The sequence below is a fragment of the Talpa occidentalis genome, unplaced genomic scaffold, assembly GCF_014898055.3.
Source record: "Talpa occidentalis isolate TD23 unplaced genomic scaffold, MPIMG_talOcc4v2.1 talOcc4.4, whole genome shotgun sequence".
Classification (NCBI taxonomy): Eukaryota; Metazoa; Chordata; class Mammalia; order Eulipotyphla; family Talpidae; genus Talpa; species Talpa occidentalis.
In genome coordinates this window covers 37,070,386-37,092,913 of record NW_023604295.1, presented here as the reverse complement: position 1 = coordinate 37,092,913, position 22,528 = coordinate 37,070,386, and the positions used below count along the sequence as shown (strand labels likewise).

The window sequence follows — 22,528 nt, the reverse complement described above, 5'->3', positions numbered from 1 at the left end:
TTGATCCCCGGCTGCTCCCCAACCACCGGAGGAGGGTCCCACATGGTGTGCATATCTCTCCTGCCGCCCGCTGCTCCCCTCAGCAGTGTGCTTCGGTCCTTCTGCCTGCTCTGCTCCCCGCTCTGGCTCTGGTGAATTCTCTCACCCTCCCGCGCTTCTGACTGTGCCTTGTGCTTGTATAAATGAATAAAACAAAATAAATCTTTTAAAAAATATATATATATAAATAAGAAGGCAAATGTTCAGAATGAATTAACTGGTAAAAATGAACAAAATCAAATCTCATACAAAAGAATACTATTTTAATATAGTGCCATTATATTGCAATTCAATATACTGTAGAACTTTTACTATCTATTACAATGTTTATGTTTATATACTAAAATCAGTATTAATTTTAATTTTTTAGATTAATGCTTTTCAAATCATGAATGGCAACCTAGTATTAGGCCAAAAAAATCAATTTATTAAGCATGGAACAAGCATTTAAAAATAAATAAGCTAGAAAATATAACATCACACATAGTACAGAAAAACTAATTTGGAGAACTTTCCAGTTACACACACATGTGAGTATATGATACTTGTTAGATAGCAATGTAAAATACTACAGGTACTACAATTGAGGATATTAAGGCAGAAAGTCATGCCAAAACTACTTATTCTATACATGTTTAATGTTCTCAATAAAAGAAAAACAAAATTATTGCAGTTATACATGTGAAAACCATATAAAAACTGCAATAATTTCACTGTTTAAAGTTTTAGTCAGTGCAACATCAAAATCATGTTTAGGTTCATATAAACCTGTAGTAAAACCATGTATTTTTAACATGTGGCACTAATACAAACTGAATTCAGAGTAATGGTCACCTCAGGAGAGAGAGAAGCAAAGGGGAAGGAGTCCTTACTTCTGTATGCTGTCCTACTGCTTTACAACAAAAGGGAGAAGACTGAAGCAAGTAAGGCAAAATATTAACATCTATTTAATTTGGGTGATTATTGGGTTTCTCTACTTACAGTGTTTTCTACAATGCTATATATTTATATATTGCATCTTAAATACCATAATATATTTAAATCAATGTCTTTTATTCCATCAATAGCATATTTAGCTAAAAGCCATAGACATGAAGACACATTTAATATCATAACAGGTGCAAAGATCTACCTCCATCCATTTCCATCAAAGAAAAAGATTTTTACTCATTGGTAAATTCCCCCAAATAAGCAAATGATATATTTGTACCTAGTAAACACATTTATTCAATGAACATTTGAATGTTCATTCAACTCTGGAATGAACTCATTCCAGAGTTCTATTTTAGGGTAAGTTCTTTAGAAGCCATCAGGGAAGAGGAACTCACAGAAAATTAAATAATCATGCTATGATTTCATAAATGTTATAAAGAAGTCCAGAAAAGTCCTGAAGGCACAAATAATAGAGGAGTTAAACTTGCTACGAGTTGAGCGGTAAATGTTAAGGAACAGAGGTGATGGACAGAGCACGAGTAAATCTTAAAGTAGCTTCCATACAAAACAAATCTTAAAAGAAGGTTAAAGTCGTATGGCTATAGTAGTAGGCATTCTAGGCAGGGGGATTAATTCTATACAAAGTAGGAGTCAGGAGTCATTCCCATTCTGTCAAAGTGAAAAACAGAATGGATATGAATTCTCACCATTAACAGACACAGCTGAAAACACACTGGATCTGAAGAAGGGTCAAAGCACTGAACTAAAACTAACTGCTGGATGGTAGGGATACTAGAGCAAGAGGGTCACCAATTATATAGCAGAGTATGTTATTCACCCTGATGATCACAACATTTAGCTAACTGGGAACTATAGCTCACTACTGCTCAGCATCCTAAGAAGGTTCTATACAATGGTTTCTACTTAATAAATGTAACTTCTGCACCATCATAAAGTTGAAAAATCGTAAGTTGAACTAAAATCTACATAGGAACTAAGGTGACTAAATATCACCACCACTAATACCAACACCTAAACCAACCCCCACACTCATCACCACAACTAGTAATGGTGAGAGCAGTAGCCAGGTCGTTTCTTAGGGATGCTCAGCTATGGACTGTGGACACCCTCCCAACCATATGCCCCAAAAGAGCAAACCTAACTTTGAGTCTCTAGTTATTCTGACAATTGAAATTTCCCACTTTCAGAGGGAAGAATGAAAACAATGAGAATAATATCTAAGTAATATTAGAGAAATTAATTTACTAGAAACCAAAGAATAAGTGAAACCTTTGATCTTTCTCTAATTTTTAGCACCCTAAAATTTCTATCTTGTTGAAATTAACAAAATCCAAGTACAGTGTGACAGAGGGAGAACATGTAATTTTGGCCAATTCTAAAGAGTGTAAACAACACATGTGTTTTATCCTCATTACTTTGTTTCTAGTCAAAGCAACCCAAGGAAGAGCTACTTTTCTGATCAAGTCTCCAAATCCCTCCCTTGCCATGGGTTGTTAACACATTTGCCTGAGAGATGTAAGATGTTTCTGAGTAGAAATTCATAATAAAATTAAATCAGACCCCTCACTAAACTACCCAAAAAGTACACAGATGTCCACAATTCCTTTATGAAAGGCAAAGACTTTCATTTGACATTTTGTACAAATGATTGAGGCATCAAAAGTACCATTAACCAGATTGTTTCAATTGTTTCAGGATTATTATGGTTATTGGTTTTGGTTTGATTTTAGGCAGTTGGTTAGTGTGGGTGTGGGAGAGAATGGGAGAGATTTGCAAGTCTGAAAGATTAGTCACTATTATACAGACTGCTTTTCTATCTGCCTGAGATAAACCCCTGTGTTTTCTAAAATGTACATAATCAAACTTCAAAGTCCTTTCACAAATACCACCTACCTATCAATCCCATGGGACCTACAACCAAAGTAATCCTAACTGACTCTCACATACATCCAGTGGATTTACCTTTTTTTTTTTTTTCCAGTGAATCTCAGAGCATGTAATACAGTACTGTGGCACTAAACACATTACAATAACTTTTATTCATCTGTTACCTCAGCATACATTCAAGATACTGAAAAGCAGGAAAAATCTTATGGGTCATTTTTTCTTTAACATTTATCTCAGTGCCTGAGACAGTAATTTTCAAATAAATGCTTGTGGGAAAGAATGCTACTAAGAAAAAGTATGTTAAGTATAAATGATGTACAATATTGTATTTCCTACAAATGTGATCTAGCCACATCCTCTGGTTCACCTAATACAAGGCTAAGAAGATGCAGACCTAAAACACTGCCTTAAATGACAGTGAAGCTTTTTTGCTTTCATCATCCCTAGTTTCAGCTGTATTACAATGGAAAGAGGTTAATTTCTGTTGGAATCCCAGAATACTTAAAAAAGTGGTACTGTTAGGCAGGCTGTTAAATGATTCCTCTAAACCACAATTTAACACATGACTCAGTTTGTGAAAAAATGAAAGTTCTAAGGGTCGGATATAAGTAACACGCCAAGCATCACATATTATAGTTCAGTGCATGGCATTGCCAAGATTTGAGCTCAGGACTATGAGAAATGTGTGCATACATGAGGACATTTCATTACACTAAACAGCCTGCCAGGGTGCACAGGATGTGCATGGCATTTTGAAGCAGGGAATCCAATGTGTGCTGAGGTGCTGGCAGAAATTTTCAGAATCTGTTTCTAGTCTCCTGAATCACTCGTTAATGAAAATGTTTTTCATTTTCATTAACTATCCTGCCACAAAGAGAAGGAAATAAAGCTATCCTTTTCGAAAAAGCTCCATAAGGATCTTCAGGATCTTCTGCTAAGTTCTACACCTCATCTGCTCAAGTTGCTGTCTTGATTAGAGCACCATGCTGTTAAGAGTATCAAGAATCATTAAGCTCAAGGAAATACTCTCCAAACATCATATAAAGGCCCTGGAAGATAAGGCTGGGTTCCCAAACACTTCTAAATTTCAGTCCCTATTCATAAAAAGGTGCTAAATGATTAATCACTTTCTTAAAAGTACAGAAACCAATGAACAGAAAAGGTTTTTGTAGTTGTCGAGTTCCTGTCTAATCGTTTGGACTCTACTTAAATATTTCAACCACAGAAAGCTCACTTCCTTTTAACACAGGCCCCTCTCAGCAACTATAGTAAAATGGTCTTTAGAAGGACAAAACTAGCCAATCTACACAGGTGATCCATTGGTCTTACTTTCAATCTTGGAACACTCATATTCCCTAAACAGTGTGTGGGTGTCTAACATAAACACTGACATACTAGTCTGTGTTTTTTACACTCTATAGATAACTATCCATGGGGCAAGTCACATGAACTATGCACAGGTAATGTCCTACATCCAGGGCTGAGCGTATGAACTTTCCTATAGAGTACACTGACTACAGATGAAATATCTGACTTTTCAACTTAGATTTTATTTAGAAAATACTAGAAAGGATAAACATCAAGATGCTAGCATTGAGTGTGTACTATATGATTACAATGTCGCTTATTTTCCATTCTAAATATTTCTGTATTTCTATCTATGCCATGAAGGAGAATATTATTTGTAATACTTTTCATATTTTAAAATAAAAAAAGATAAGTTTTTAACCTAAGTATCTAAACAGTGAAATAAATATTTACTAGAGGGAAAAATGAGTTGCAATAGTTACATTCTATTGATTCAATTTAAATGTACTATTTCCTTAAGGTTACAGAATGAAAATTTGTTTTCTTTTTTGAGGAAAAAAAAGTATGGTAACAAGAAAAAAGTCTCCAAAAGGTCTCAAATTTGCATCTGATCTCCCAGACAACCAAAGGGAGCAGGGAAATATGAAATATTGCTCAGTTGTCATTATGATAATGGGAAATACCAGTTCTTCAATGGAGAGAAAAAACATTTCTTTCCAACATGAAAATGAATTCAGTTATTAGGTTGTAACTTAAATAGGATGCATGAAATTATACAAAAGACATCATCAGTAGTTTAAATATAAGCTATAAATATACCCCATACACAACCATGCACGCACACACACCTTCAATAAAAGCACAAGATGGAGCACAGTTAAAAACATTTTAAAAAACTGATTTATACTAACATTTCACTGATGCAATTTATCAAGATAGGTTCCTGAGTTTTTTTTTTTTTTTTCCTAATCTTCCAAATTCAAAGTTAAATGAAAACCCCAGTAACCCAAACCACTTGTTTGGCAAGTAAATATAGCTAACCACAGTCACACTAGATTGCAGGCAAGTGGGTTCTGAAAATGCTGAGATAATATAAGTCCTAAAGTCAGAGGTACTACTTTAATATCACAGACCATCTACATCATTATCAGAAACCACAGAGTAACTGGGTAGCTTATAGGAAAAGTGAAAATGGCTGACTCAGAAATTTACATTGGACAGGGTAAATGATTGAGGGGTGAAAGAACAGTGAAAAAGGGGAAGAAGGGAAGGTAGCACAGTGGAAAAGGCAAATCATACTCATCTTGGTAGAACAGTTAGACAGAGATAAGTTCTTTCCATAAGAAAATACCTGGTTCCCAAATATCATAGTATGAAATTACCCATAAACGCAAACAACCTCACAAGCTTCCTGTTTGCAGGCATCAGTTTTATGGATTATAATCCAAAATTAGAACCTTTTTGTCTTGGTTGTAACAAAACAGGAAGGTAGCCAAGAAAAGTTGTAATTCAGATCTTCTCTATTCTCAGAAAATGAATATATTAAAATATGTCACTCAAATGAAGTTTCTTCTCAAGAAATCTATCATAGTCTCAAAATGAGAGGGAGGTCATTTAAAGTTAAAAGGAAGCTGGAGGTCATTTAGTCTGAGTCACTGTCAAATTGATGCTTAGAAATGATCTTTGCATTCCCATGAAGCAGTCACGAAGTTCGGTTCTCTTTAAAATCCCACTAGATGTACACCCAGTTCACTCAATATTAGATGTTACTGACATTAGAAAAGATTTTTCTTTAAACTGGAGCAAATCTGTACCTTCTAACAATCCATCGTTATTTTATCTACTAGTGTCATAAATATTTTTTTCATACTGCATAAGGTAGCTACTACTGACATGTAGCTAAATCCTTAAATAAACTAAATTTTTAATTCCATTCCTCAGTCTCATTTCCCATATTTCCAGGGCAAAATAGCCGTATGGGACTACCACTGTGGACAGTGAGGACTACAGAACTTTCCCACCATCATAGATGTTCTATTGGACCGCACTGCTCTCTCTAAACAATAATCACGGTGTGATGGAAAGGATAGTGCTAATTTAGACAACTGGACCACTAAATAGATTTTAAAACCATTGTGAACATTTCTCTGTGTATGTTTTGTGAGAGACAATGACAAAAAGAGAGAGAGAGAATGCTATGTTTTAATCAACAGATATAACTCATTTTGTCATTTTGCCGAGTCTTGAATATACTATTGGATTTGTGTTAGGCACTGATTTATCTTCAAAATGTTTATATATTATTTTTCCTATGCTTCTTTCCCCTCAGCCTTAGAAGTGATGGTAGTTTAGCTAACTGCAGCAGGGAGAAAAGATCAAGAGTTGTTTTACATTTATCAAGCAACCAATGTGCAGATAATAGTTGCAGAAACAAAGTGACTAAATCTTCACTTGGAAAGTATTTAACATAAAATAACTCAATTCTGGGAAACACAACAGTTACTGAGTAAACCCAACTGATCTCGAATACTGTACTATCAATCACTGATTGAAGGACTAAGGATTCTCATTAGCAAATGTGTACATTCATGAATTTTCAATTGACCTTGAAAAGTAAACTGGTCACAAACAAAGCAGTAATATATGAATTTGTACAGTGGCTAAATAACTAATAACTCTTGATGTGATCAAAATGATAAAAAATAGAAGTACTCTAAAAAGTTATTCAGTTTATTTTAAAAATGGATTTGTAAGGCCTCCCTGGTGGCACAAGGGGTTAAGTCTCAGCACTATGAAGCTATCCTCAGTCACTGCAGCACAACAGGAGTTCAATTGCCAGCAGGCCAAAGAGCTAATCCATGTGGCACAGCAGACCTCTCCTGTCTCACCAGCTGCTCCCCTCAGCAGTGTATTTCAGTCAATCTACCTGTTCTATTCCCCACTTTGTCTCTGGTGAATCCTCTCACTCCCTACCTCCCTGCACCTCTGGCCTGTAACCCAGCTCTTGTATGCATAAATAAATAAATAAATCTTTTAAAAAATAAAATAGATTTGTAAAATTTCATAATTAAATCTAAAACAGTGGAAATCTTAGTGTAGTGTGCTCTGTAGTAGTGCATGGAGACATGTGAGCTACTACTCTGTGAATACTTATTGCACAAGGATACAACATAGTGCAACCAAGAGTATAACTACTTTGATTCCAATCCTGGCTCTGATACTTACTAGCTGAAAAATCTTGAACCAACTAGTGTCACTTACATTTGCTTACCTGTAGTAAGAGTATATAACCATTTTAGTACTTGAGCAATGCAGGAAATGTGTGTGTGTATGTCTGTGTGTGTATAAGATACACACAAATTATTCTAATGGAGGTTGTCACATCGCAGACCTTTTATACGTAGAAAAGAATAGACCCATTGATAATCCCCAGGGAGCTTCAAAAAGGTAAACACCATTAGTAAGGAGGAGCAGACAGAATTTTTTCAAAGCCATTTTCCACTAAGAATATCGATAGTAAGAATTTATTTCTTCTATTTTGATTCCATGTATCCCTAAAGAAACTCCAACCTTCTGAGGTTCTACTACTTGAATGGCACTTTTCCTGGCATTTAAACAAGGCCTCAAATGGTTTGGCAGCTCTCAAATGGTTTGGTTTCTCTATTTGCCTTAGCCTAGAAAGAAAAGCCCTTAAACCTCTTCAGGATAAATGCAGTCATGCCCATTAAAACCCAAAGATCACATCCAACCTAACTTAAATACAAGTTTACACCAAGGGAAGAAAAACCATATTGGTTTATTGGCTTCATGTAACAACAGAGTTTCCCTAAGTATTAGCTAATGCAAGTTTTATTTATCCTTGAGTCAAATATTTCCATTTTCAACTTCTCTTTTGCAAATGATACTTTAGTTAGCACGTTCTTTCCTATTAGGATAAGTAAATTCACTTGAATTTCAATAAAATGATAGTACTGAGGTGTGCACACATTAACTTAAAAAGTGATTCTGTCAACCACTTTGGTCTTATGTATGTAGTATATCAGCATGGAATTTTGTTTCATTTTATTTTCTTTTTGAGAAATAAATTTGTATTCACTTTAGAGGTACTTAAGTTATATGTGAACTTTTGTTCAGTATTCCCAAAAAAAGCTGAAAACTCAGACAGTGCTATGGGAAAAGAGAAATAAAAACCGAAGCTTAGTTTTACACAAGGAAGAAACTAAGATTTCTTCAGTAATACAAAAGTAAATAGGGTATATCAAGTGGCAACATGATTCTGTTTTGGTTTTCATGTAGTGTTTAAAAAGTAATCTAGAGAAGAAAAAGACATTTTGAAGCTATACAGATTGGATTCAAATATTCTTTAGTTAAAGGATAGAAGACTGTTGGGGGCAAGTTATTTAATCTCTGGGTCTCAGGTTCATCATCTGTAAAATGAGGGAAAATGTTGTAAGGACTAAATTAGATAAGAGAAGAGCCAAATAAAGCACCTGTCAATAAGAGGAAGCTCAGTAAACAGGAAGAAGCTCAATAAATGAAACATTATTATTATTAGCATCACAAGAGTTAGTGAATCTTACAATTAGCTAGTTTCTATTAAGCATTTCTCCCAGTAGGGTCCTACCAAGTCACTGACAAGATCTAACTACTTTTCTAGTACAGAATCTATAATGGAATAGGCAGTGACTACTACTTCTGAATGTGTGGCAATGTTCCCTGGCCAGGAAATCTAACAAAATCAACAGTTTATATATTTCTATAGCTCCTTCTAACTGCCTATGTCCAATTAAGTTAGAACATATTGTGGGACTGAGATAAAGGATTATCAGTATGCCTAGAATGTTTAATAAAATCCATTACTCCAAACTTTTTCCAGTGAATGCCTAGAATTTGAATGCAAAGTAAAGTTCTATGTGAAAGTTATGTAATTATAGTTGATGAAAACACAAGAATCATCAAAGTAACATCATCAAGAAAGATAGGCAGGTAAGGTGTTCAGGAGTAGTCAGTCAACATCTAACCAATGTATTAACAAGTAGATTTTAAAAATGCATGCCTAAAACTAGATGAACTTTCCTAATTTCTGCTGTTTGAGTTGCTCTAGGAAAAGCTTTCCGCCCAGTCCAAATGATTTTGATATCTTAACTGTAAAAAAAAGTGGGTATTTCTTACTCAATTTATAGAAGTAATGGCAATATTATAGCATATAAGGAACAAATTGAAATACAATGAACGCTGCTCTTAATTCCAGATACTGTCAGCATTTTAGTTCTGTCTCTATCAATAGCTCACCAACTTATCTTCAATAAGTCACTTTATATCAGAAATTCAACATGTAAGGAAACAGCTTAATTTATCCTTTAAGTAGTCATCCAACTTAGATATAGGGTTGTATGAAAATTAGTTGATTCAGCACAAGTGATAAACATCTGTCTCTTGAATACAAGCATATTGGCTAAATGAGATAATCACAGCCTATATGAAAGACTATCCATATAGACTGAGCATTGTGTCAATTTTTGCCGGTACCAAATACTTCTTTCTTCATTATTCCTACTGCCTTTACCATTTCCACCACACAAAATGGCAAACATCTGCTTTTATTTATCTGTATTTATTGGCTTTAACCACCCATAAATCTTAAGTAACCTTTCATTCAATCTGTTTCCTTATGAAAAGGTGTATGTTTCCTGTTTCAATTAGCAGTTCTCACAGTGTCTTAGGTATCAAAGTAAAACGATACCATACTAACAGTCACCTACTGCCTAATGAATACAAATGTGGACTGTGCCATTTACTAAAAGATTTACCTGGGGCCAGATGACCGACCCGAGTACAATCTGGGAACACGAACACCGTCCATTACTCAAAAGGTTTCCTGAAGACCATCTTTTTTTTTTTTTTTTTTAAATTAAACTAGAATGTGTTCTAAATGCCTTGGCTTTCTCTCTATGTTGGTACTGAAACTAGCTTCAATTCATCCGACAGTAAACTTGATAATCATGTAATTCCCCTATAGAGGAAGTGAAAGAAAATCAGGGGCAGCCTGCATCTGTGAACAGGAAGAGAAGCTTTCCAAATACCTTTCTGCTCCAGAGGATTTACTTGCTTCACTTATTTTGTAAGGGGTCAAAATTATTTAAGTGATTTTTTTTAAATTATATAATATTTACCCAGAAGTGTAAATTTGTTTTTTGTTACGCTAAATGTTTTCAAAGCAGTGTTAACTTCCAATATATCATATCAAGCATAAAGAAATTTAGAAAACCATTGTATGTAACTTTGAATTAAAAATATCTATCCTTACAGCAAAAATACTGAGGTTGACATTTTTGCTCAAGTTTCCTCATCCTCTTCCCATCACAAATACTTTTAATTTTGCACCTGCCCATTCACCTTTTCAGTTTCCAAGCTAAAATTTTCAGATTTTTCACAATTACAAACAAGAATTTTAAGTAGCTCTCCTGCCCACCTGTGACTATGCAGGTACCTAATACCTTCTCCTTCTCCTAATAAATCTGTCCTCTTAAAGTGTAAAAACAAAAAAAAACTGAACTTCTAAAATAATACATTATGTTTAGCCTATTTATGTAAAACTTTATTTTCTTTCAAGGTTTATTTTTATTTATTTATGCATACAAGAATTGGGGTATAGGCCAGAGGTGCAAAGGGTGAGGGGATTTACCAGAGACAGAGTGGGGAGCAGAAGAGGAGGATCTACTGAAATACACTGCTGAGGGGAACAGCAGGCGAGACAGGAGAGGTCTACTGTATCATGTGGGTCAGCTCCCTGCCAGAGATCCAACTCATGCTCCAGTGGTTGCCTATAGCTTGATAGTGCTGAGACTTAACCCCTTTTGCCACCAGAGAGGTCCCCGTTTAGTTAAAACTTTAAAGGAACCTTGCCTCCCTTATCTAAAAATAAATCATAAAAATACTGAATGGAAGCCCAAGAAACTAACTTGATCCCCTAGTAAGCAAGATAAAATGATACCACATCACATTCCTGGAAAACGCACACACATTAACAAATTCAGTTAGCTCAGGTCAGTCTATCCACCTAGCACAAATTGTCAGAGTCTGACAAGTTTTCTAGGGTATCTCTTATGTGTAAAGACACTCAAGAAATACTGAGATCAGTCAGCTACCAATCGCCCCCTGAGAGAGAATTATTAGACCAACACAATGAGACAGGTTGCTTAAGGAAGCATTTCAAAGTGGGCTAAGGAGACACACAGGAAAGAAGTAAACTTAACAGGAAATCAGCATTAAGCATGGGGGGGGGTAGAAAGTTATATTTGGAATGTAGAATGAAATTTCAGGCAGAGAGGTAGGGATCACAGCAACAATGTGTGGAAAAAGCAACTTTAATAGCAGTATCATCAACAGAGCAAAAGTACCACAGTGAAAACAAAATGTTTTATATCGATTTCTTCTATTAACTCTCATGGTAAGGCCCTGGTGTAGGTATAGTATTATCTCCAACAAACAAACAAAACTGAAGCTTAAAGATAAGTCCTTACATGGATTAAAAGACTGAAGCTTAAAGATAGGGGGGTTTTCTCTGAGTCCTTACATGGATTAAGTGGTAAGAGGCTGTGAAAACTAGGTCTTACCACTCTAGGTTCAACATACTTCCTGTTACAAAGTCCGATCTGATATAATTCAATTTTATACAAGTCTGATTTCAATTTGAATGAAATATTTAATGTATCAGTAAATTGAAGAAATTACGGCAAAAGAATTCTTGGAGGAACTCATTAAAAAGAAGCATGTCAGAAATGTAAGAGTAAAAATATAGCTTCATATTCTGTTTAAAGTGAAAATGAAATACATAGTTATATTATATACTAACAAGTAAGTAGGAATCAGAAGTGTGTGCACTCCTTACCTCCCTTCAATTGCAGGAATTTTTTCAACATGTGTTCCTCACATCTGGAGGGAATACAGGGGGAGAACCCAAAATAGGGAACAGAAAAAAAAACTAAATAAAAATAAAAAATTGATATTCAAATATGAAAAGCCAATGAAACCCTAGTACCACATCTTATAAAGCACACTTCATGTCCCATAAGTAATCAACTATGAAATACAAAACAAATTAGAAACTCAAGACAGTCTATGGGAGACAGCTGCCCTTCAGGTTTACAGCTGCCCTTTTATAACAAGGACCTCACTTATTCTTTTTTTTAAGATTTATTTATTTATTTATACAAGAACTGGGGTACAGGCCGATGCGTAGGAGGGTGAGAGGATTCACCAGAGACAGAGCGAGGAACAGAACAGGCAGACTGACGAAATACACTGCTGAGGGGAGCAGTGGGCGCGACAGGAAAGGTCTGCCTTGCTATGTGGGACCCTCGCACGGCGGCCAGGGATCGAACCGGCGCTGCAGAGGCTGCGGACAGCTTCACAGTGCGGCGCTCAGCCGCCTGCGCCACCAGGGGAGGCCCTCACTTAGTTACTTAGTTATTCTGTCAGACTACCTGTGGTAGTTTAACAATGTCCCTTTCTTGTGTGTGTGTGTGTGTGTGTGTGTGTGTGTGTGTGTGTGTGTGAGAGAGAGAGAGAGAGATTGTGTGTGTGTGTGTGTGTGTGTGTGTATAAAATGGTGCTACTAGAATCACCCTTTTTACTCACAAAATGTCCAGGTTTGTTCTATAAATTATTTGGGAAGTCTGACTTTAAGCCTCAGTAGTTATCCTAGTCTGGGGAGCCTGAGTGCCACTGAAACAAAGTTGGAATGGAATTCAGGGATGCTCAAGCAAAGTAAACTGGACAGTTTATCAAGAGCTCCCTTACTCCCTCACCATTTTCTAAACTTCTAGTGTGTCCCCTCCAACATACACACACACACACACAAAGCTAAAATGATCTTTAAAAGAATCAGCCCTGTAGAACTTAAATAGGGTAACTATAAAAAGAAAAGAAAAAATGCATTGTGGGTAACGTAAAGTCCAATTCGAAATAATGAGGTTTGACTAATAAAAGTAGACAAGTCAAGTTAGAATCCAACAATCAATGACAGAATAAGGAACCATTTGTAGACAAAACCAGAAAGTGCTTTGTAAGTACAGACATTGAAAGTGAACAGTTCTTTCTGACATCACTTTTTGCCAGATGTTAGGCCAAACTCCAAAAGTGCAGATGGGAGGATGAGGATCTGGAGTCCCTGTATCTTTTTCAGGTTTTCCATCTAGAGAGTAAGGATCTTTTGACAGTATTGCTAACATTCTGTATCTTACAATGCATCCTAATGTGAAAGAAAAAGATTCAATGTTTTTAAAGTATTTGGTGGGAATGTGCTACTCAAAAATAAGTGGAAGTAATAACAAAAACCATGACTCCTCTACATAGTCAATAAACAAAATAAATTTTGTTGTTGAAGGGGAGGCAGTAAAAAGGAAAAAATATCTTCATAAGTCATTCACACTTTCATACTATGTAGTTAAAAGTCATAGAGAAAAGTTAATGGAAAGTGACTCAGCCTTTATGACTCATTAGAAAAATAAAAACAAACAAAAAAGTCCAGTGGAGACTCCCCAGATATTTGTTCATCCAGGAGCTGTATAGTATTGGCAATGCTCATCATACACTAAGTCTTCAAAGCTGAGTGGTAAATCAGCCTCGGTATTTCTAATAAGAGTTTCAAAGAAGATGCAATGACACTTCACTCAAGCAAATGTGAGGACACATTCTGAATAGTTAGTAAAAAGTTAAAAATTGGGCCTCCCCTGGTGGTCCAGCGGTTGAACGCTGGGCTAGGAAGCTGCCCACTGCCTCTGCAGTGCCGGTTCGATCCCCGGCCACCAGCAAGGTTCCCACATGGCTCGACAGCCCTCTCCTGTCTGGCCCACTGCTCCCCTCAGCAGTGTATTTCATCAGTCTGCCTGTTCTGTTCCCTGCTCTGTCTCTGGTGAATTCTCTCACTCTCCCGCGCTTCTGACTGTACCCAGTACTTGCATAAATGAATAAACAAATCTTTAAAAAAAAAAAAAAGGTTAAAAATCACAAGCAAAATTTTAAAAATTATGACTCTGTTAACTCATGCACTTAACTCATGGAAGCTCCACAAACCCTAAGTCACAACTGGCATATGACATAACCTTATTTTCCCTAAGATTTCTAACTATCACTTTTGAAATCTTGAAGTTGCTAACAATTTATATAATGTACACATCTTTTCTTCTAAAAAAACAAGGAAAACGGGTTATCAGTCTATATTTTTAGCAGCTAAGTGCTATCATATGCTATCATATATATACAATATGCAATCATAAAGGTTTGATGAAAAATAGTCTCTAATGGTATCATAATAATAAAATTATAACAGATCTTCCTAGTGATAACTGAAATAGAAAAAAAAGTTAAAAATAAGGAATTTTTTTAGTTTAATCAAAAATTTCCAAAGAAACCATTTTTTTACTATAAAGTATTAGATAGTAAAAATTTTAAGTTCTGCTGGTCACATATCTCTGATGTAACTATTCATCTTAGCCTTTCTTACATGAAAGCAGCCGTAGACAAACACATAAACAAATAAACATACTTGTCCCAATAAAACTTTACTTATAGACATTTAAATCTGAGTTTTACATAATTTTTACTTGTCACAAAATATTCTGCTTCCCACCCCCCCATTTCTGTGCCTTCCTCTGCTGAATAAAGAGCTCTATCTTGAAAAAAAAAATTCTGCTTCCTCCCCCACCTCCATATTTAAAAAAATGTAAAAATTATTCTCAGTTCACCTACCATAGAAAAACAGTCAGAGGTTGGGCTTGATTAGCCCATGGGCTATAATTTGCAGATTCTTCTTTAGAAGAAATTGCAGTTTCAGGAGGGAAAAAGAAATGCTAATTCTTGAACACTGATAGAGAAATAATTTGCCACTGCAAAAACTTAAGAAATCAATCCAGGACTTCCATGTGCAATGGCAGCTCATTTGAATCCAAAAAATTAGACAGACTAGGATTCCTAAATCAGGGTGAGCACAGTATTCTCATCAGTATTTTTGAAATGCCCCTTATAAACATTCAAGTGTATAATCTGAGTATTAAAAACTAGGTTCCTGGGACCATCTCCAAAGGATTCAACTAATATCAAGTAGGACAAGGAATGTGTTAGGAGTGCGGGGTCAAGCTCTCCACATCATTCTATTGTTGCCAAGAGGTTTAAAAACCATTGACATGTGCAGACTTGAACCCACAATATATGAAGAGTTCTCAAAACTCAACAAATAGAAAACAGTATGACTAAAAAGGGAGAGGGTAAAAGATTAGAACACACACTTCAACAAACAAGAATGGCAAACAAGAGGATCAAAATCATTAGTCATTAGAGAAATGCAAATTAAAGCCACGTGAGATACCATTACATACTATTAAAACAGCTAAAGTGAAAGGAAAAAAGGACCCTGAAAATAAAAAGGGGAGGTAACGGTGCAAAACATTTGGAAATCATGTAACTGCTGATGAGAAAGTAAAACAGTACAGCCACTTTGAAAACAAGTTGGGCAGTTTCTTAAAGTTAACCTTTCACTAGATGACCCAGTAGTCCCACGTTAGGTGCTTACCCAAGAGAAATGAAAACTTCACTCACACACACACACACACACACACACAGAGAGAGAGAGAGAGAGAGAGAGAGAGAGCAAATGTTTACAGGGACTTTATTTAAAAATACCAAAATAAAAAACAACTCAAATGTTTTTCAACCAGTGAATGGACAAGAAAACTTGGGAGAGCCATACACTGGAACGCAGCAGTAAAAAAAGAGTAATTACTGATAGACACAATAACATCCGATATATTTTATGCTAAGTGAAAAAAAGGCAAATTCAAAATGCTACTTACTGTATTAACCCATTTTACATGACATTTTTGCAAAGGCAAAACTGTATGGATAGAAAAATCAATGGCTGGTGGGGATAAGGAGGGAAAGGGTGAAGTTTGGAGATTATGCAATTGTTCTATATCCTGATAGCTGAGGTGGTTACAAGACTCTATAAGTGACAAAACTCAGAACTGTATATTAAAAAGGATGAATTTCTACTCTTTTAACTCAATTAATATGACTAACAAGAAAATAATCACTGATATATACACTATTCTGATTAGAAAGTTTTAACCATTTTTATGTCAGAGTATGGTTACCAACTATCTACCATATGCATAAGTACATAGATTGTATTTTTCTTTAAATGAAATGAAAGCAAAATAAATAGTTTCTGGGACTTGTTTGTTTGCCAAGCCTTTTAAGAATTACTACCTTGGAACTTTTTGGCACTGATTTCTAAATTCAAACATCTGGAAATAAAGGATCTAAGTAATCCCCAAGGTACTTCTGATATAAAAACTAATTATCCTTGGTAGGTGTTATCCAAGATCTAGGTTATCCTAATTTTACAGTTCAGAAACACAGCACATCTTTAAATGGGCCATCAGTAAAAAACATGAATCCAGTGACTCTTCCAGTGGCTACTTCTGAAATTGCAAGCACTGCTGTGCCAAGGTTTTTTAGTCCTGCTATGGATCAGAATAGTTCACGTTAAAATATACTCCTGTACTTAGAGAACAGGGATTTCAAACAGAGTTTACTGAAATGCTGAAGCTTTCTTCATGAGCATAGAACAGCACGTTGGTTTTTGTCAGTAGTGCAAAAATCATTTATCTCAAAAACTCCTATGTCGCTGACAAGAACAGAGGCCAGACCATGGCCTGGGGCTTTATCTGAGTTTATTTTCTGAAGGTTTAATCTTAATATGTACATGCCTTTAAATATTAAACTTTTCAGGTTAAGTATACCAGAGAAGAAATATATCTTTTAGGAAAAATAAAACACTGGGGCAACGACTCACTTGCTGAATGAAAAATATTAAAAAATGTTTTAAATTAAATAAAGTATGTTAACCCATTAACATCCATATCATACACGATCCTTAAAATAACCACAAAATGTCTGAAATTGTTTTGACTCATTCATAATTTTTATTCTGTTTTAAACAAGACTGTAGCAATGAAACACATTAGGAATGAATGTGAAGTATCTATATCATTTAAAAGAAAGAAGAAAGGGGAGGTAGAAGATGGAAAAGCAGAGAGGATGAAAGACTGAACAGTGTGAATATTTAGTTTTAAACTCAACTAATTCTAGGTCCCAGTGTGCCAATTACTAGCTCCTTAGCCCTCAGTGGTTTGGTATAATTCACTTCCCCACTCTCGCCCCCAGATTTTCATCTGGAAAATGAAGACATTGGCCCAGATCAGTGATTTTTAATGCTTTCTTCCCTGAGACCATTTTAAAGACAGTATCAATTAACTCTACAGTTTCCCACATGGGAGAGTTCACCCTTTAAGTACCTGTTTTTTTTTTTTTTTAAAGTTTAATGATTTCAGAAATGCTTAATAATTCTTATTACACAAGTAGCAGCTACATCCATTTTTAAAAAACTCATTTTAAAAAGTATGTTGTACCTGCATAAAGCAATAAACTACAAGATTTTTTTCCCTCTTAGGTGAGAGGCATTTGGGGGCATGTATGAACTTTACAACAATTCCTTTACTCTATACAACTACCTCTCCACAACCACGTCCATGCACCACTGAGCACTTGTTATTGTAGAACTTTCCTCATGCAATAGGTAGCATGCAGCAAATTTTTTTAAAAATATGTATCTAAGAATGCTTCTGGCTTTCAAATAGTGTGGTGTTATTTTGTACCTAAGAAAATAATTAAAACTATCAGTCATATAAAAAAAATCAAAATCACAAAGCAGTGTTTTAGGAATATTTTTACTAAAATTTTATTCTTAATGATAATCTCCAAAAGAAAAAAAGAGCATGAACTTACTTATTTTTACTTTCTATGTTATACTTCTCCATGTTGAATAATTTAATACTGGCATTATGACATATGATACCAATGGGGCATTTTATCTGCTCTTTACAGGCTTATACTCTGAGAAGGAATATGAAATTACAGGATCCCTGTACCAACCGGGAACATGTAATAATGTAGTTATTTGTTCATTCACACACATTCAAATATTTGCTGATTATGTAAAAGATATAAAGCCAGATAAGGATAAAAAAAGGTAAATAAGACACACTTCTCCCAGCTCAAGGAGTCATGGTCTTATTAACATACAACAACAAAACTGCTGGGGAAATGTGAAAAGAAAAAGTTTGACCAGTCACTGCCAACAGACTATATGCACAAGACAGGCTTTAGATCGCTGTGCTGTACCAGACTTATCTTCATATCTTTCCCTTTAAAGTTCTGGGTTTATGTCACTAATTTAATTTACCCCATTATGCCACTGGGAGGTCCTGAACCTAAAATGAAGCAATGCTTTCTAAATTAGATACATTTCTGAAAATATACTAAGTTTTATCTTACAATGAAGAAAAGGGATTTATTTTCAGAATAGCCAGGTAGCTACCTTCAAGAAATGTCAGCACTAGGTGCACTGATTTCATCTGTTAAACGTGCATACTCACAAGTACAGTTAACCAACTTTGGAGATTGTGGAACTTTTCATGTGCAGAACAGTAAGAATACATAATACATAACAGCTGCAAAGAAAGGAAAAAAGGTTGGCAATGAGAGAAGATGGGCAGGCAGGTTGGAAATATAAGTGGTAAATGGCTAAAACTGGGAAAACTAATGTGTAAAAAATTGAAAAAGAGTTGATAAAGTTTAAAAGGGTTTAGAAATGATTTTGACGGACAGGTTAATGCTCTCTTACCAAAACATTACGATCATGTGGAATCTTCGTTGCAAGGGAGAGAAGAGTAAGATTATAGTGACAAATGAGCAACACAAATGAAGTAGTGATATGGGAAACTGTCTGGAGGGGAAAAAAAGGAAAGTGGGGTCTGGACTATGCTTCAGGCAGAAAATGACTCATTTCTACTAACAGATAGCCCCAGCCCTGATGTAAAAAAACTTCCACAATATTGTTGGAAAATGATTATTCCTTTGTCTGACATTCGCAATTTGTCCGATACCTCTGTGTTACACATCTACTGATTAAAAAAAAAAAAAGCTAGGAATTACCTCAAATCCTGTTTAAAAATCCTGTATAGAACCCCAGAAGGTTTAGAAGAAATAAAGCATTGTTACTGAACACTGGAAGGATATTCCCAGTACAAAAAAAGTATGCAGGTGTTCCAAATGTGCTCTTAAAGCAGAAATAATGATGGGTGTTGATAGTTAGACTTAATTCTTTTCACCTACATATAATGTTTCCCTTTGTTTCTTATTTTAAGAGAGATTTCCCAATGTAAAAATATTGCCATAATTTTTAAAACATCTTTCCAAATGATGAGTATCTTTGACTACCCTAAAATTTAGTAAGCAGCACTGGATTTTAACCTGGAAATTTTTCCAGTATTTCCCTTTCCCTAATACCTATTACCCATGACCTTTCCCTTTACCTAATACCCATGACCTCTATTGAGACATTCACAACAAAGGTCACAGGGCTCCTTGGCTCTCCTAAAGAAAAAGCAGTGGGTAGGGGCAGACAGACATTCACTGCATTATTATTCTTAATGTCTATTGGAATCTACCCCATGACTTCAAGTTAAAATTGTACATAAACCTACCAAAGGTTTAGACTGAAAACAGAACTGGAGAAGACAGATGTTATAAAATGGGATTCAAAAATCTGTGCAAGGGTATTAAGCAAATTACTGCTACATTTCTTTTTCAAATTGAGTTGCAGTTTCAGTATTAAGAGTCTCTATTGTTGTGTATGTTTTACCCAATATTTTTGTATGTGCATGTTTATGAGCTTTATTCTCGTTAATTAGGGTCTAAAGACATTGTTAGGGAGTAAGTGGGCCACAATTAAGGGTTAAATTAGAGAAAGATACACTTTTATTAGACTTGAATACCGCCCAGATGAAAAACACCACCACCATTAAGACCTCCCTAGTATAATACATCATTTCCTTTGATGATCTTGGATCCAGAAATGTCATATATTTCAAAGATCTTCTCAATAAGATCTGCCCACCTTCAAATATAATCAATATGATATTTTATTTTAGTGAAAAAGTCACACAAAATTTCCTTACCACCTTGCCATAATAGGTAAATTGGATTGCCAAACACCATATTGTGCAAAATGAAAGCCAATTTGAAGATACTGAACTCCAAAGTTCAGGAATAGAAAAATCTTGCATTTTAAGATGTAAAGTGTATTTGTTGACTGCCTTGAGAAAGAATATGGCAGAACAACTCACGTGTCTTGCTAGAAACCAGAAAACCTAAGAGCAATATAAACATGCAGAAAGTGTCTTTCAAGCTTACTCCAATTGACTGATATGTATAGGGCATTGGGTAAAATCAGAGCACTATACAATCAGCACTTTACATGTTAAGGCTTAGTCTGAACTCCAATTTCATTCAACTCTTCACCCACCCCAAGGAGGCACTTCACACTATTACAGCAGTCACTTCTTCTCTAGAGATAATCAAATACACACACAATCAAATTCACACTCAGAAGGCTAAGGAAACCAGGCAACCTCAAAGACTAGGACTTTCAAGTGTAGATTTGCCTTTCCATCACTCAGGTGTCAAAGTCTTGACAGAACAAGTGAGACCTACATTTGCACATGAATGCCAGAATCTTCACCCAAACCAGACTGGGAATTGAAAGGTTGAAAATACTACTACTAGCAAAATTCCAGGCCTACACTCCAAAATCTTTGAGGAACAACAGGATAGGCCCTGCCCCATAAGTATTCTAGTTAAAACCAGAGACTGTCTTCTAATGTTTGGAACTCTGGGAAAGAAAGCATTTAGACTTTCTGAAATTTGGGAGGAGGCCGAAGCACCCCACAAAACCATCTGAGTCAAATCAAAGTGACAATGAAATAGACAGTTCTAAGAAAGCAAAGATTCATATTTTCAATTCCACATTCCCAAGACACCTCAGACCACAATGCTCATTTGAAACAAATGACGTCCACAACAAAGAGAGCCTTCACAGGCACTGGACAGCACTCAGGGACTTCTAATGTTTCCTAGAACCAAAGAATAGGCAAATACACTACAGGTTATGGTGATCCAGCACCTAAGATCTTAATTTTTTAAAAAATGCAATGTGTTGGGACAATGTATGAAAAGCGGAGAAGGAAATCAAGGGCTTCCTGCTGTTAGCTGGATATTAGTACAGAGCTACACTAAAAATCAAGGTCATCAGTCAATCTCCTGCTCCCCCTTGCTCACTGCTTTTTTGATAGCAGCTTCCCGTCCCTCTGGTCCGCGCTGGGCAGTGCCAGGACTAAACTTCTAAATCTTGAGGAAGGTGGGAAAGTCGGCCAGAAAAACACTGTACTGGGCAAAACAGAGGAGGGAAAGAGTCAAGTTTCAAAACAAAGGCTCCTCACGGAACTAAATATCAACCCCTCCCCACTCCCTAGCCTTCAAGGCAGCTAGACTGGGCCTGGATTTTCAAGAACACAAATAAGTCCGGTTTCCCATCTCTCCGGTGTTCGAGTTCACGCAGGGCTTTGCTATTCACTACAACATCTGCACAACCACTTGCTGAGGGTAATGCCAGGCTCTCCCCCACCCCATCACCGTACCCAGGTAAAAACCGAGGCTAGGAATGTGACTAGCCCAAGGTCCCACAGTACAGCCTAAACCCACCCCCTAAACTCACCCCCACGCCCAGCCAGCACCAGCAGGGCGCAGTGCAAGGGCCCTGGGGGCCGAAAGGACGACGCCCCTGCACGGAGACCCCAGCCGGGGCGCGGGGAGAGGGCCCGCGCTCACTTCACGCCCCGGCGCCTACCTTCCTTGACGCCGGGCAGCTTGGACTGGTCGATGCCGACTTCAGCCATGTTGGGCCGGGGTCCTGGCTGTCCCTCGCCGCCCGCTTCCCGGCCGCCGGCGGCCCCGCGCGCCGCCCCGCGCGCAAAAGAAGCAGCAGCGCCCGACGCGGCGCAAAGTCCCGCCGGCGGCGGCGCGCGCGCGGCCCCGGAGCAAGGAGCGGGCCGCAGGGTCAGGGCTGGCGACAAAGGCGGCGAGACACAGGCCCCGGCGCACCAGGCTGGCGGCCTCGCTGCCCCGCCGCAGCCACCTGCTCCAGCGCCCCGGCCCGGGTCGATCCCAAATATCCCGAGCCCGGAAATGGACCCGGGCCGGCCAGTACGGAGGGAGAGAGGAGACAGAAAGGCGGCGGGCGCGAGGCGGGCGGGCGGGCCCGGGGCGGGGGCGGGGGCGGGGGAGAGGAGTTGCAGGTCTGTAACCGCAGTTGCCAGTGGCTGGCGAGCGCAGAGCAGCTCCAGCTGCCGCCCCCCTGCTGTCTCCTTTGTGCCGGGGG

At 37.0% G+C, this 22,528-nt stretch overlaps 1 protein-coding gene across 3 annotated transcripts in view; it reads right to left on the bottom strand.

Moving 5' to 3' along the window:
* The window catches only part of CCDC50 (coiled-coil domain containing 50), a 59,136-nt gene extending 37,004 nt beyond the window's left edge, over positions 1-22,132 (bottom strand). The window contains exon 1 of one of the 3 annotated variants that reach the window (XM_037525284.1): positions 21,998-22,132. In XM_037525284.1, the coding sequence (XP_037381181.1) occupies positions 21,998-22,046 (49 nt within the window). In that variant the 5' untranslated portion in view covers positions 22,047-22,132. Of the gene's footprint in view, positions 1-21,429; positions 21,538-21,997 lie in introns of those variants that run through there. The other 2 variants (XM_037525286.2, XM_037525285.2) reach the window with 2 other exon arrangements.
* Between the last annotated feature and the right edge of the window lie 396 nt (positions 22,133-22,528).